Source organism: Coccinella septempunctata, chromosome 7, assembly GCF_907165205.1.
Source record: "Coccinella septempunctata chromosome 7, icCocSept1.1, whole genome shotgun sequence".
NCBI lineage: Eukaryota > Metazoa > Arthropoda > Insecta > Coleoptera > Coccinellidae > Coccinella > Coccinella septempunctata.
Genome location: NC_058195.1, coordinates 15,548,049 through 15,565,304, shown reverse-complemented (window position 1 = coordinate 15,565,304; position 17,256 = coordinate 15,548,049). Strand labels below are relative to the sequence as shown.

The window sequence follows — 17,256 nt, the reverse complement described above, 5'->3', positions numbered from 1 at the left end:
GGTATACCTACATGGTGTTTCAAAAAAGGGAACCTTGTCACTATTATATGTAGAAAAATGAAAGATAATCGAGGTTTGCTTGCTTAGTAACAAAATTTCGGAAGCTGATTCTTTGACTGGTTCCGGGCATTTGCCTATAAACCGTTCATCTCTTATTCGGTTTTCTTCTCGCACACTATCGTGCTGGGATTTATGTGTTTATCGTCTATTGGATTAACATTTTATTGAATTTTTCAATAAGTTTCTGTTGTTATTTTAATCTCTTTTTAATTGATCTCTTGGTCTCCTTCGGTAAATTCGCATTCTCCTTTTGTCTTCCTCTGGGTCGTAGTCCACTAGTCTCCTGAGTTCTTGATTCGGATGGTTTTTCGCTGTTTCGAATAATTTCTCTGCTTTTCTGTTCATGAATTCCGTTATGGTTTCCCATTTCAGGTCCCTATAAATCTGTCTATTCCTGACAAACCAAGGTGCATCTATTGCACATCGTAGCAGCTTGTTTTCAGTGGCCTGAATTCTTTTGATATGGCTCTTTGCCGCGAAACCCCAGGCAACTGATCTATAAGTCAGTTGAGGCCTAGCAACGGCTTTGATTATCTTCAATTTTGTCTGGTTCGACATGTAGCTTCTTCTTCCTATCAGAGAGTCTATTCATCGCTGCTTTCGGTTTGTCGATTGCTTGTTTGATATGACTTTTCCAAGTAAGTCCTTTGTCAAGCGTTGTTCCTAAATATTTGGCTTCATTTTTCCAGTCGATTTCTTCGCCGTCAACTTCCAGTTTCGTTGTGGGTCGCAGTCTGCTCTTCTGTAGTAATATTGCTTGGCTCTTTTGTCCATTGAGCTTGATTTTCCACTTTATGCACCAGTCATTTGTTTCGTCAATCGTCTCTTGTAGAACTCGTCCTATTACTTCTGGGTTGCGGTGTCGAGTTGCTATGCCTGTGTCGTCAGCATATAACGTTAGCATGGTTCTTGGATTTTTCGGAATATCGTTGAAGTATATGTTGTACAGAAGTGGCCCAAGTACTAATTCTTGGGGTACTCCAGCCTCTATATCTCTTGTTGAGGAGCATCCTCCTCCCACTTTCACGTAAAATCTTCTATTTTTGAGATAATTCCGGATCAACTTGTATATTTTGATCGAATATCCAGCACATCTCATCTTGTATATTAATCCTTCATGCCATACTCTGTCGAATGCTCTGGCGACGTCTAGTAAAACAAGACCTGTAGCTTGTTTATTTTGGAATCCCTCTGCAGTGTATTCTGTGAGCCTTAATAATTGTTGCTCTGTTGAATGCTCTCTTCTGAATCCGAACTGTTCTGGTGGTATTAGTTTCAGATTTTCGGTTTCCTCATTTAGACTCGTGGCTATAATTCTTTCTACTACTTTTTCTAACGCCGACAGTAGACTTATCGGTCTATAGTTTTGTGGGAACTTCTTCTCTTTGAATGGTTTATTGAACACTATGACTTCCGCTGTTTTCCATTTTTCTGGGCAGTGTTCTGTCCTCATAATTCCATTCGCGATATTTGTTAGAGCGGATATACCTTTTCTAGGTAATTTCTTTAACATAACATTCGTTATTTTATCGCTTCCGGGAGCTTTCCTCTGCTTTAGACTTCTAATTATTTCCCTGATTTCATTTGGCGATGTTGGTTTGTCTATTTCAGCAGCCGCTGGTAATTCATCCATTTCTTCATCATTTTCTTCAACCAGTTCTTCTAGATCTTCATTATCATCGTCTATCCTGTAATTTGTAGATTCTCATTCGATGGAGTCCGCCAATGCATCTGCCTTATCAGTATTGGTATACGCCATCCCCCCTTTCTCCGTGTAGGGGTGGAATTTTAGTCTTTTCTCCCCGTAGCCTTTTTTGCATTCTCCATGCAGAATGATCAATTGTTTTCAGTTCTTGAACTCTTTTGTTCCATCTGCTTGTTCTCAGGAAGCTGATTCATCCCATGAATTCGTTTTTATATCTGGCTCTCAAAGAGGGTGCTAGTTACATGGTTCGTACCAAGGAGTATCGAACGTAACTCTTTAAGGTTAGATTGTACGGTTTGTGAACCTCGATACTGTGTTCCTTTTTCGGAATATTTTGAAAGTAATGAACGATGCCTGTATAAGGGGTTGCGTTCACATACTTACTTCGAGATCGTCGTTCACAATCTCACTCTGACAAACAAAATTATAATGTCTTCTAGGAGTTCTAGGAAACTTTAGGTCAAAACTGTCAGAGTTTAACTTTACCCATTTCAAAACAGAGTTTACTTCGAGGAAGTTTATGAACGCCTACAGAGCATACTCGGTCTTCCTCGGAGTAAGTTTATGAACGCTCCGGCATATTCAGAGCTTACTCCGAGTAAGTTTGTTAGTTGAAGCAACCAAGTAATGATGAAGTTATGAATTAAGACTTGAGGCTGTCACACTCCTCTCCAGAGGAACATTCACTTATCCCAGATATCTCAGATATGAAAAGGTTAAGCTCTATTGGAGCCCTTTCCAGGTTTTCGGGCCCGTGGTGGTGGTCGGGTTCCGGCCGCTCCTCGGCTTCTTGCTGTCGGTTGGAATCCTGATCTACCCGCACTTATGGTTGGAGCAGATGTGGTTCTTCTGAATTTCTGCATATATCTCATGAGATATATTCTTCCAACTGAAGTTTCCTCAAGTTCTCCTCTGGTAGTTTCTTCGGTATCAAGCCTGTAGATAAAATGACAATAGGGATGGTCTTGATATCTTTCAACTTCCACTGTCTTCTGGTTTGTTCCTCGAAATCTCTGTGATTTGAAATTTTTTCAATGTGGCTATCCAGTAGATTGGTATTATTTGGAATCATCACGTCAATGAATAGCGCTCTGTTCTCAGTCTTATTCAGCAATATGAGGTCAGGTCTATTGTGAGTCATTTTCCGGTCTGTGAGTACCGTGAGTAGAGTTTGTGATGATCATTTTCCAATACAGCATCCGGATGGTAATTGTAATAGGAAACCTTTTTTGACCTTAGTAGTTGGTATTTTATTGCCAATTCTTGGTGTAAAATCTTGTCATTTCTTGTACTGCTTGCCTGCGAACTTCTGGAATCTCCCAGTGATGTGCTGGATAGTTTCATGTGATAGTTCCTTGTTGGAATCCTTTGATCCTGTCTCGAAAAACAACCAAACAGTAAGTTCGACTCAGATATGTCCACGTAATCATGGTTGACCTCATTATGGTGCCTTCCATGCAACGGTTTGCCAATCAGTGTCTGCATTTTGCTTTCTGCAGAGTGCTCGACGGTTTCCAAGTAGTCCTACTGCAGCTTTAACGGAGTAGAACTATCAGCTTCACAGACTACTCGATAAAGTTCTGATGAAGCAGCCTTGTTCAGGAAATATTCTCGAAGTCTTTCAATTTCCTGAGACATCCGGACAAATCAACAATTCCTCCACCCCAAGGTGTCGTGGAGGATCTGTTCGTCTTATTGAGCTTTTAGGGTGATTTTTATGATGTTTTGTCAGCACTGTTCTTATATTTCTCTGTAAGGCTGCTAAATCGGTGGTGGTCCAAGAAATGATACTGAATGAGTAGCTCAGTGCTTAGTGAGCGTAGGTATTAATTGCTTCGATCAGATTCTTGCGGTTTAGAACCTCCGTCAATTCTCTCTTCATCTGGGTCTGATTGATCCGTCTAGCCTGTTTGATCCCTAGATACTTGATACTGTGGCATTTGGTTTTTAGTAGATGCAAGGAGTTTTAAATCGTCCATGTAAAGGAGATGTCTCAGCTTCATCATAGTTCTACTACCGCTCTTGATGGCAAATCCGTTGTCCGTATGGACAAGGGATTCAAGGCTCTGCAGAACCACAGAGGGCTTAGCGTGTCTCCTTGGAAAATTCCGCGACTGATTGGAATAGGTTCAGTTGTGATTGTGATGGGACTATCTGCTGCTTTCATCTGTAGACTGGTGCACCTGGTTGACATGGCGTTTTCCAGGAACTCAACAATATAAGTATCTACCTTGTAACTCTTCAAGATAATCAAGAGCAATTCGTGGGGAATGGAATCGAATACTTTTTGTAGTCTATGTACGCAGCGTAAAGATTCCTTCACTTAGAGAACGCTTGATTACAGATAACTGAATCTTTTATTTTATTGGTTGTTCTTTGAGTCCTCGGCTGTCTTTGATGCATCCTTTCTGATTTGTGGTGACGATGTTATTCCTTTCACGATGGTTATTAATTGGGTTTGAAATGCACGATGTGATTAATTTATACAGGGTGTTAGTGAATAAGTGTGACAAAAAAAAAATTACTTTTTTTTCTTTACATTACCATTTTTTCCGAATAGGCTAGGTTTGAAAGTTACAGGCCGTTGAAAACCCATTAAAAATGGTAGGTATTTCTAGTTCTATCTCAGAAACGGTTTTATCGAATGAAATGAATTTCGGAATATAGTTTCGAACACAAGATATCACCCACGTCTTCCAGTTTTCTCATTATGATCATTACGTACCATAAAAATACCCAAATTCAAAGAACCCAATTCTTCGAAATAAGTTAGACGCTATCTTATGAATACTTGAACATTTCGTAAAATAAAAGTATTCCTCATATTTTCTCGTACAATGCGCCGTTTTCGAGTAATTGGATATTCAAAAATTAAAAAGTACCTGTGAAATTAGAAAAATTGGGTGCTTTGGCTGAATACAACTCTGTTCAAAAGATCCACAGATGTGTAGTATCACAGATTTAGCTAGATATTCTGAAGGTAATTCAGTGGTGGCACAACTCGTTATGAAAATTTTAAATGGCTATATCTTTTTTCAGGGTCCAATCGGAAAAAATGGTATAGAAAAAAGTGTTTCTCTTGACCTCTAGAATTTACCGTTAAAATATTTGAATGAGACGAAGACTCCTCCTGGTAATGATATCGACTTTTTCAAGAAAAAAACTGTACGCCACTGAGATATTTCCAACTAATACTCATTTTTTAATTCTTCGTTCAATTCGTGACAAAAACTCTCTTGCCGTTTTTTCGTATGGGGCGCTGTTTCTATGCAAAAAAATATAACATCTTAACGAGTATTTGCCTTTACATTGAGTAGTAGCGACGCACGCTAGTGGGCTGCTGTCAACATTTTCAAATACCAATATTTCATTGAAACCCACCAAATTTCATTCGCATATCTCGGCCTGTTTCAGAGCGATAAATAAATAGACAGTTTTTAAATAAAACTATGAAATCCTGCATCTCGGAAAACGAAGCATTTGCGGAAAACAGTTATATAGCATAATGCCATAATTTTTTCATGCAGAATATGCTCCTGAAGTTTGTCGCACTTATTCATTAAGACCCTGTAAACTATTAGATATATGTTTCTGAGAAAATTTCACAGCAGATAAATCAACTCCTGTATGTTATAAAAACCTTGTAAGCATTCACTGGAACAACTGGCTTAGATCATTAGGATCTGAAGGACAAACCATTAACTCCCCTCCTCCATTCTCATTCTTTTCAGAAAAGGATATGAATAAATTGGCAATAAATCAAAGCTAATGTCAAAGATCGAAAATGATTGATGGTAACAAGATGAAAATATAGTAAACAAATGATTGTTATTGGAGTATCCCCGGTGAATAATTTGCATTGGCTTCATATTATCAATCGACTTCATGTACCTAATCTAATTCTTTTATTTTACTGCGATATATGATTTATGGGATAATTAACTCGATTCGGATAATTGGATGCATTGCACATTTAAATTCATACACGAGGTCCTAATTGGAGCAGCAAAAATCCTATAGCTAGTTCACAAAATCCGCTATACGCGTCTCAGGCCAAGCGCAAATTGAGACGCGTATAGCCCATAGATTACTGATGTCAGTTAGTCATGCGTATAGCGCGTGTGAGTAGCGCGTTTTTGTTTACTATTGAATCTGAGCCGCTCTGCGATACCTTACACGCGCTATACGCCTTTCAATTTGCGTCTCAGTCAGCCTTAGACTAAGCGCTAAGTGAAAAAGTAGCGTGTAAGGCGGGTGTTTTGTGAACTATAGGATTAAATGATTCAATGTGCCTTTCTACTACTCCAAGTATGAGATTAGATGTACAAAGCATCCAATTCTCTAGATAGAATCACAATAATTATATTATATTAATTATATTCGAATTAGAGGCTGTTTTTCAACAGAAGGAAGAACTGGTCAAAATGAAGCGTTTCACAAAAAATCACCCATACAAAACTTGCAAAATGACAAATTTGAAAAAAATTGTAAATGATTACTGAAATAGATCCTAATACGACCCTAGACCGTTTGTTTGCTGAATTATCGCAAAGCAGTGGGAAAAAACTTATCTCCTAATTCGACCATGTGGTTTCGTTTAGGATATTGGCTCGTTCGATATTTACGTGGTGATGAAAATGGAAACTTAGGATTTCCAAATTGTTCTCATTTTTTTTTAGTAACTTACACGATTTTATGATATGGCTTATTTCGATAACAACTGACAGAAGAGACTTAGGACACAAGTGTAAAAAATAGAATAATACTTCAAAACCTCACCAATAAAATTCTTCTAAATTATTCACGAATTTTTTCACAATGGGCATCATAATCTTGTTCGAACATTCCAACAATGGTAGTAAAAATGGGATGAAATGGGGAAACATCATAGCGCTTTTTCAACATAACTAACATAAGCACTTTCAAGAAACTGCCTGTCCATTTTTTTCACCCCAAATTACACGATACAACAATTATGATTCTCTCAAAAGTGACCTGAGACCTGATGCATCTAATCCGATGAACTTGGTACTGAACCATCCATTGTCCAGCCATATGTTTATGTTTTGTTTTGTTTTTGCTATGCCGGAGTCACCTTCCATAGTCCGGTACTTGAAATTCAATGAAATTTCGACGAACTTCCAGGGGTTGTATCTCAGCCATCTTAGATACTTAATAAAGAAAATTTTCGGTTAAACGACTTATTTTGATGAGTTCTACCTTCTGTCGAAAAAAAAAGCTTCACCTTTGAAAACACCCTGCATAATTGTGTCCTACATGAAAATACGTATGATAAACCTCATTCCTGCTGCACGACAGTAGCCTATCCACGGAGGAAAAAACCATTCTGTCGGTCGTTATCGCATTTATTTACCCACCTCACCTCATCAATCTTGGAATATGTCCACTCGTCAAAACTGACTTTACTTATACTACAGAATCCACGCAAGCTGACATGGCTGCAAGTGTGACAGCAGGAGGAGCAGCAGGGGGAACGCTTTTACAATGCTCCGACGACCGGAACACAGCATTAGCAAGCTGGCCAATGGGAGCCGCGCAAGGCTCCTCCCTCTCCGCGCCTACTTTATGGCAATACCCCGGTGAGTCTATAACGCTTTTTATAAATGAAGTATAACATTTCAAGCGTTTTGCGCTTTATCATTTACGCAACGCTTCTGACGACGTATTTTAGCAACTTTTATTAACGGAGGCATGTCGGGTTATTTCATAGAAGCGTTTCTATAATTTTCAGGTTTTGGGATGCTGGTGAAGGCTTTAATACTTCGGTGTTGGTATTTCATAATCTGTCAGGAATTTGAAATAAATGAGGAAGTGCGTTACATTCTGTAGTTTTCTTCTGTCAGTACTGTGCTTTATTCCTAATAGGGTGAATTAGTAAATTGCTCGGCGAAAGTTGAGGATAACTGTGGCGTCTCGTGGTCATTTGAACCGAGGAGGCTAAAATTTTGATCAGCAATGGATTCAAGTATTAGCAGTAGTTGGGGAGCCCAAGAGGGAAATTCGGGGTTTACTCGAGCGTGTCAGATTAATATAAGGGGATACTTTGGACTTTAGAGCAACTCTACCAAAAATTAGACCTGTATATAGGGAGAATTGTCTAGGACAGCCTCTCAGAATAGTAAAAAAACGATCATTGCAAAAACTCGAGCGTATCATATTGAGATATATGTGGTTAATTACATGTTGAAAAGTATATATTCTCTTAATCTGACAATTTAAGCGTGACGAAAATGTGTGGGTGGGCGCCAAACTTGAAAAAAAGTCGCGTCTACATTCTCGAGCTCAGTGGTTTTTTTCTTATTTTGAAGCTAATGATTCAAGAATAACGGATAAAATATAATCTGACATTTTCAGCAAGCCGAAACAATAAAAGTTGGCCATAAAGGTCACAAAAATCAGTTTTTTTGAATTACCTCCTCTCCTAGGCTTCAAATTGTTTTCGCATTTATTATAAAAGTTGTAGAGCATCACATTTTCTACAAATTTCGTCCGAAGCAATTTTTGCTACGTTTTAACGTCTTTGAGATATGGCGATGAATGTACATTGACCTTGGCGTTTAGCATGTGTCAACGCTTATCGCCCTCATTACCCTCTAACTCAAAAGCGGTGAAGAGTATGTAAAATTGCTTCAGACAAGATTTGTATAAAATTTTATTATCTACAACTTTCATAATGAATACAGAAACGATAAGAGGTACAGGAAGGGAGATATTTGAAAAAAACACTGTGTTATCATCTTCAAACTGTCAGATTAAGAAAACTTCCCCTGATTAGTGTAAGATTAATAGGTCAACACGTCTGCAATACCAAGATTAACTAGCTGTATGAAAATCTGACACGTTCTAGAATGTAAAAGCGACGATTTTTTCTGCATTTTCAAAAAACCCCTGTGTCCACGTCAGTCTCTTGAAAGTAGCTTCCTTTGAGTCCAAATAACATATCCTCTGAAAATCTGATGAGCTCAGGTTATTTTTTACATCTGTGAAAATTTGTGAACGCTTTTCCCGTCGCTGAAATTGCATACATCATAGAATTTTCCTTTCGTTCTACCATCTATTCCTCAAAATCCACTAGATCTCTTCGACGCTCGAGTAAATCCCGATTTAGCATCTTCGGCTCCCCAACTACAGTCAATCAATCATATTTTTCAATATAATGAAAAGTGATATTTTTCCTGGAATTAATTCTTTTTAAAAATAGTTTCCAGGATATATTTTATCATCCAGCAAGGGCCACCGTGGAGGTGGGAGTTATTCTTTGGCAGGAAATTCTAACTCACTGAAATTATTTCTCGAAATCCAATGTGTAATAGTTTCGCAATGTTTAATTTCCTCTATTCCATTCATTATATTCCTGATCTAGTATCAACACCTGACAGCAAAATCACAAGGATTTCAAAATTCGAATAAACCACTCGCTGAAATATCTAACTGAGCTCAGCCTGCCTTGCTCGGATATTCCCGGTCAGTCGTTCAGCTTAAGGTGCATTTATACCAAACGAGCATTGTCCTGTCCGAACGAGCGGTTGTTCTTGATAATTCAACGAGGTCTCTCTAAAGTGCACCGACATGGCACCCTCATTATCTAAAATTGCAATTTCTACTGAATCTATAGTAATCAGAGTCTCTGATAGTAATACTCTCTCAAATAAAAGAACTACGCAAAGGAGGAGACGAACAACCTGGGTGAATTCTTTTCTGAAGGGAAGAAATTATACCCAGCTGCTAGCTAGATGACTTGAGAGCGGACGAAACTGAACTTTTTAGAAATTTCTGCCGCATGTCATTATCGGACTTTAAAAAAAAATTACTCGCCAAAATTGAGGAAAAAGTGTAAAGAAAGACACCAATTATCGAGAGAACATTCCAGCGTCGGTAAGACTGGCACTAACACTTTTGGCTGCAGGAGATTCATATGGAAGTGTCATCATGTACCTTTACCGAATTTCAAAACCATCAATATTGAAAATTATTACCGTCTGTCTGTGAAGCCATCGTAAATGGACTCCATTTCAAATGGATTGATTAATTATGAAATCACGATTCAAGAGATCTCACCAAAATTCAAAATAAATTAAATACCAAGACCCAATAACTTATCACGGTCCACCGGTGATTTCGATGATATGACGCCAGATGTGCAAGGAAATCCGAATCCCTTTGATGATTCGTCGGTTTACCGACATGAGACGGAACGGGATCGAGCTTTTTAAAACGTTTAACGTTTTGAAACAGGCTTCATAAACTTTATTCGGCGTCGATGAGTGTTTACACCGCCTGTGCATATTGCGTGCATTGTTCGCAAACAGTGCCTTATAATGAAACATTACTTTACCGGCATGTGGCGAAATGAGCTCGAGCTCTCTGAAACGTTCGAAAACAGGGTTTGCGAACTCTGTTCGGCGCCGATGACTGTTTACACCGCCCGTACTACTGTTTGCAAACAGTGTTCGCGAATAATGCTCGTTTGGTATAAATGCGCCTTTATGCGAACTGTGAACTGAGAATTGTAGATCACTGTCACCGGAACCATATTGGCGACTAGCCTCCCTCAATAAGCAACACACATTGCAGTATAGCACCACGGCCGCCAAAATTGTGGCTACATTTCAACGAGTTCGAATCGGAGGATTTTTATTGGAATATCTGTACAATGCGTTATGAAGTATTCTGTTTGAATTTACTTTAGGAATGTATGTACATTATGAACTTGGATCCTCAGCTTTATGAAAAGGCATAGCCTCACTTGCCTCCTTTAGCGAGCCGCCCTATGCCCGCCCTTGAAGGATAATGAAATAAATTTTTTTTTTCTTCAAAATAACCCAAGTTTCTTCTCGAATGTAGATGCAGAGTCTGAGAGTTTGGAGGTTGAAATAAAGAGATACAATAATATTTTAAATACCTACTATAACTTTCAGGAAAAACTGGTTAATAGGTGTACCACTAACTGCTTGGCATCTTCTCTGCGCATGCGTTTCACCAAGTTTCGGCAAAAAACCTTGTTTTTGAAGCGTTTTCGGCTGTGGTCTGTGGGCATCAAGAGCTCTTTTTGTTTGCTCGATTAGGATACTTGTTGGTAATGCTATATATGGAATACCCTTATTTTCCCTAGCGTGAGTTTTATGTTCTTCTGAAAAAAAAAATTTTCGCCAATAGCTGCCTCAAATTGCCATATCTGGACTTGCAAGTAAAAAGTACGGGGTATCAATTGCTTGATTTTGGCTGTTTCATGGTTATTCTAGACTAGATCTAGGGAAAAACGTTGAAAGAAGCCCAGGACTCCTTTCAACGTTTTCACCTATCTAGTCTAGAAGTACCAGAAACAGCCCAAATCAATTTGCGATACTCATTAATAATTAATCTAGCCAGTTTCCCCGCTTTTCGTAAAATTTTATTTTCAATTACTTGGTATCATTCGTTTGATATAATTGAAAACGAATTACAGAATGAAGTTTAAATCACTTAATCGACATAGACAGAAAATGCGATAGATAATTTTTGTTTTTTTTTTACAATTTTGTCCAAAATTGAATAAAAACAAATTCGTTTCAAAGATGAGGAAAAACATATTATTTCATTGGAAGAATGCTCTTTTCTAAGGATGGATTTCGATTAGAAAAAATAGAAGTTGCAATTCAGAATGCATAAAGCAAGAATTAAACAAAACAGGAGAACAGAACAGTATATAAGGGTAGTTATTTACACAGAATATATATAATAGTTGGGTAGCCGACGATGCTTAATCGGGATTTACTCGAGAGTCGTGGAGACCTAGTATAGTAGATTTTGAAGATTAGACGGCGGAAAGAAAAAAAGGTTCTATGATGTATGTACTTTCAGCGGTGGGTAAAGCATCCGCAGGTTTTCGGAGATGTGAAAAAAATTGCCAGGTGTACATACTCGAGCTTGTCAGATTGAAATTCTGTATCTGCCCTACGTGTCTCTGATAATAAATTCATGAGAGTTTGCGTGGTGGGGCTGGCCGTACGGAAGAGTTGAAAAAATTTTTTTTTACCGAGCCCGTCAGATTTTTATAGATTTTCAAGAGACTGACAATTTGGACATGAAGAAAGGTCACACCGGACCTTTGGAAATGAAAAAAAAAATCGCTACTTGTACAAAGTCAGATGTCAGATTTTCATACAGATGGTTGATCTCGATGTTGCAGACGTGTTGACCCATTAATCGGACATTAATCAGACGGTTTTCTGCCACTTTGAAGGTGATGAGAAGGTATTTTTTTAAATATCTCCCTTCCTGTACCTCTCATCGTTTCTGTATTAATTATAAAAGTTGTAGATAATAAAATTTTATACAAATTTTGTCTCAAGCAATTTTTCATACCCTTAACCTTTTTCGAGCTAGAGAGTGATAAAGGCGAGGAGCTTAGCTACACATGCGAAAGGCCAAGGTCAATGTAGAATCCCAGTCTAATATACATTAATTGCCATATATCTCAAAAACGTTCCAACGTGTGGAAAATTGCTTCGGGCAAAATTTGCGGAAAATGTTAAGCTCTACAACTTTTGCGATGAATGCGAAAACGATTTGTAGCCCAGGAGAGGAGATAATTAAAAAAAACTGATTTTCTGACCTTCAGGGCCGATTTTTATTGTTTCGGCTTGCTGAAACTTTCCGATTTAATTTTTCCGTTATTTTTGAATCATTAGCTTCAAATTAAGAAAAAAAAGCCACCGCGTTCGAGAATGTACAAGTCACGTTTTTTTTGCAAGTTTGGCGCCCTCCCACATATTTTCGTCAAGCTTAAATTGTCAGTTTAAGAGAATATAAATATATACTTTTCAACATGTAATTAACCACATATATCTTAATCGCTCGAGTATGTTCAATGATAGTTTTTTTTTTACTTTTCTGACAGGTTGTCCTAGAATATTCTAATTTTTGGTAGAGGTACTCCACAGGGTCTAAGATACCTCCCCTCATATAAATCTAACACGCTCCTGCAAATCCCGAATTTCTCTCTTGGGCTCCCCAACTAATAGTAGCTTAACAAGAAAACTTTGAATGCTTTGTCAGAATCGAATGGTGGGGGAAATCAACAGAAAAACACTGTCATAAACAAGTTGATGCGGACAATCATTTCTGACCTATTCGTCATCATCAGAGTAATACACTCATAAGAACGCAACAGAAGAGGCCAATGCAATTATTTATTGTTGTATTTATTTATTATTTTATTCTGATTTATTTTACATACAATCAAACTGTACTGATTATTCCAACTGCTTGTTCGAAGGCTTTCGGACGGTTTTAGCTTCGCCATCATGTACCTATGAGGATTTTAAAGTTTTGTTCACTGAAAATACTTAAAATGGGGCTAGAGAAAACGCGGCCTGGTACCTTTTATAATTTCATGAAGACTGTATTAGTAAATCAAAAGAAGATGAAGCATCAGAAAACGAGAAATATAATGAAAACTATATGGTGTTGGCAAACATTCTCACAACGATCAAGTTTGTCTTAGGTGATGCTAACGACACTTACCACTCTTATCTCTACACAGCTCAAGCTTACGACACTTATTTTGCTTCGTTTTCTTTTTGTATTATTTTATTTTATTTTTTTGTTTTAGCCCCTGTCCCCATGGAATCTATGGTTCCACTTCCGGTACCCATGCCTCCTGTAGGCTTTCAGTTAGTTCGAGATCCTACAAATGGAGGGTTTTTACTTCTGCCCACTACCACAAGCTTAGGTTAGTTAGATCTTTATGTTAACCCACATCTATGTCCTCCTTGGGTGCTTTTTTACGTTAGCTGAATCAACAATAACACATACACGTTGACCAGAGCTGATTCTATTTGAATGACAAAAATATCCTTGTTCTTCGTAGAATGTGGAAATATTGCTTAACTGGATCTTTGTTATCATTGTGGCTTCGTTCATAGAATTTGAATTTTTTCTTTTACAGAACCTATCCAACAAGCGGTTGTTTGGCCAAGTTATACTCAGCAGTCTCCCTTGTTGTTACCTCCCTTACCTCCTCCGCCCCTGCAGTTATTGAGTTCGGGAACATCAGATTACCTTTCCAGTAGCGCAACGTTTCACCAGCAAACTCAAACACATAGTACCAGATTATTGGCTGTTACAACAGATACCAAACGGAAAATTCCTTTACCTGCTACCACTCTCATCAAAATAGAAGCTGACGCATCCACCCTCGACCAATCGAAGACGATCAGTTCTATGTCAAGTGCATCTGGTGCGGTATTCTCAGATCCTAACCTAGCACCCCTTGTTACAACACACGTGATTTACCAACACCCACCAAACCTGATACTTTCGCAACCTCAACCAGTTGAAACCTCTTGTAAATCTCAAGTGACGTCACCTTTACCCTGCCTAACACCCCCGCCTGAAATAACCAGCCAGGTAGAGGATCCACCACTTGCAGTGGACGCAAGCAATCAGACAGAAACACCAATTTGTAGTGAAGATGACAATACGCTGCAGACTCTTCCGGAAGTGAATCCAGAGTCTGCTCATACACCTAGTGAGTACCAAGAAGAGGAAAATCAAAAGGAAATGATTGGAACGGATAATACTGTGCAAGATGAACAAAATCCCGTCCTAAGGGAGGTACAAAACGTGTTGGAAACAAACGAGGAGCCAGAGAATCTTGTTTTGGCGGATAAGAGGGCTGAAAGAGAACAGCCGAAAGTAGAAGAGCCTGAAAAAGAAACAACAAAGCCAGATTTGAGTGGACTAGAACTGCTGTCCAACAGCATTGTTGAATTCGAATCGTGTAGAAGCGTGGTAAAATCAGAAATACGTTCGAGTATCGATGAACCCATGGAGTGCGTTCAAGATGAAACAGAAAAGAGTTACAATCAAACTAGGGAGGGGGATCAGAGCGTTATCCAGCAAAAAGGTAGTGATGATAATTTTGGAGGTTTGGATTTGTTGTGCGCCTTAGCGGAACAGAGGATACTGGAGGAATCGACAGGACTTGATGAATCTAAAATAAAATCAAAATTATCTAGGAAGGAAAAGAGGAAGTCGAGACGGCATTCAGACGAGCCTAGGCATAAGAAACGAAAGAGTGATAAGTACAGTGATGAGGAACGTAGGCATAAGGTAGATGTAGGTTTAAGGAAGAGTAAATTGAAAAGGTCGGCTAGTGAAGGTAACCCATGTGATAATGAGAGTGATATTAAATGTACGTGTCGTTCGGAAAATTATAAATCCTGTCATAACCCCCAAACGGAAGAAATTGTTGCGCAATACATCGCTAATAAGAGTTGCTGTAGGGCAGAATGGCCCTGCATGAATGCCATGGAATTGGACATGAGGATGAGACTGGCAGATCTGCAGAGGCAGTTTAAGGAGAAGGAAAAGGAATTGAGAAAGTTGGGTAATAAGAAGCACCGACATCATTCAAAAAAGAGGTCGAGGAAGAAGTCTTCACATTCAGATCGTTCTGAAACACCACCACCTCAACTAGACCTCGTAGAAACAACAGATCCAGTGGAGGTCAAGAGCACTCTACTGCTTAAACCACCGACTCTTTGCGTAGCTGAGAGCGTTAAGCCATCAAAACTGACGAAATCAAAAATTGAAGAAGACACATGGTGTATCGAAGGGAACACTAAGCCCTTGAAGAGAAAGAGCTCCACAGAAGGTAGAAGAGAATCTCACGATAAAGACAGGAAGTCTTCGTCGAAAAAGAGGAAAGTTGGACGGCCAAAAAGGATATCAGAGCATTACATACCAACCGAAACCATAGTGGCCAAAAAGCCGAAAACAGGCAATTTCGTGGGTTATCTGCTGGCCGCGAAGGAGAAATTACAAATGAGGCCCTCGTTTTCGGACAGTCCTCCACGTTTCATTGACGACACCAGCGTGTTCGTAGAGACGAAGAACAAGAACAACAACAACATACTCGTCAGGGAACCTGCAAAGAGATCTGACCCAGAAACGTACGAGGAAGAATCGAGCTGGGAGACTGATGAAGATGAGGAGTACAACAGTCTCGAAACGAAATCAACAACGGCTGAAGAGGAAGTAGACGAACCAGTCGTGGTCAAAACTGAGGTGGCTGATGAAGAAGAACAAGTGGAAGTACCCCATGTGTGTACCTTGACATCGGCACATCTGGAGACGGAGAATTTGAGGGTTCTGACCGCAATGGGTGGACTCTTTTACGCTGGAAGGCTGCACGCTGTCCAACCTCCAGATGTTTATTCCATAACTTTGGATGGAGAACGGGGCAACCGACCACATATCATGTCAAGGGAAGAGATCCTTAGAGACGCTGTAAGTACAACTGTTCTGTGATAATTCTACCTGTTGTGATGATGATTTGGATCGACGATGCCAACAAGGTGTTTTAAAATTTTCAGCCTATTATTTGAGCCTATTCAATAATACTTCATACCATAATTGAGCGATCTAACTTAATTGAATTGGGATTCATATTATAGCTTTCATTTAGGGTCTCCCCTCGTCAAGGAATATGTTTTCTTCAAAAACGGAAAAGAGCCACTTTTATAAGATCAAACTCTACAGAAATATTAATAATTTCGAAAATATTTATTGTGCAGTTCTTTGTATTTTTTCTTTGATGATTTTTATTATATTATTATATTTTACTCAATATGAATTTTTCTCCGATTTCGTTAGGCCATAGATTAGTGATGGTTTTTTTTGTAACAACGGAAGTGAATTATGCTAGTTTTCAACTTCATTCAGCAAAATCAGGTGTGTAACTTTGGGCTAATTTAAAGTCGAGAAGTTTGTACCATAAATGAGGATATTCCTTACTAAACATTGAAAAAAATTCGGTATAGAAGTTTATGAAACATTTGCACATAAATATACAGTGCTTTCGAAAAGTATAAATTCATTATTTCTGATTTTCGAAAACATGCCTCGGGACGTCGATTTTGTTTCAAACAAAGACGTTTATTGACAAACGACCTATATTTGTTACGAAATCCAAGCGTTTATCTGACAGTAAAACACAAAATTCTCGGTCGCTAAGGCAACTGTTAGACGACCAGAATTTTTGACAATGCGTACGTAAAATGACAAGCTCTTTCAATGGACGCGTTCAGAAACGTTTGCCAACCTTGTGAATAATGGGAAAAATTCTTTCAATGGAAATGTATTTTTTTTAAATTATATTTGTGCCTTTCGGTTGCTTTCAATCCTTGGAATGTCCCCGGCTTTCAAATCCATGATTATACTGGGTGGGCTTTTTAAAACGAAACAGACGAGAGAACCACCTTGATTGTAGAAGAAAGTAATTACCAATAATAATTATTTCGTTGTCTAATGTTGACAATTAACGGTTACCATCGTAACCACAGAATGAATTAGTCAAATAATTGATGATTTCACATAGCAAGGTTAGCGGAATGACTGGTACTGTACGAAATTCAAAATTGAATATCTCGAAAACGAATGCATTTAATGAGAAAAAAATTAATACGCTGAATTCAGGATAAAAA

General features: G+C 38.5%; 1 protein-coding gene across 3 annotated transcripts in view; it reads left to right on the top strand.

Moving 5' to 3' along the window:
- LOC123318087 (protein winged eye) overlaps positions 1-17,256 on the top strand; it is a 101,367-nt gene that overhangs the window by 71,757 nt on the left and 12,354 nt on the right. For 2 of the 3 annotated variants that reach the window (XM_044904785.1, XM_044904783.1), the window contains 3 exons: positions 7,204-7,365; positions 13,380-13,499; positions 13,716-16,060. In XM_044904785.1, the coding sequence (XP_044760720.1) occupies positions 7,204-7,365; positions 13,380-13,499; positions 13,716-16,060 (2,627 nt within the window). The remainder of the gene's footprint in view (positions 1-7,203; positions 7,366-13,379; positions 13,500-13,715; positions 16,061-17,256) is intronic. The other variant, XM_044904784.1, reaches the window with a different exon arrangement.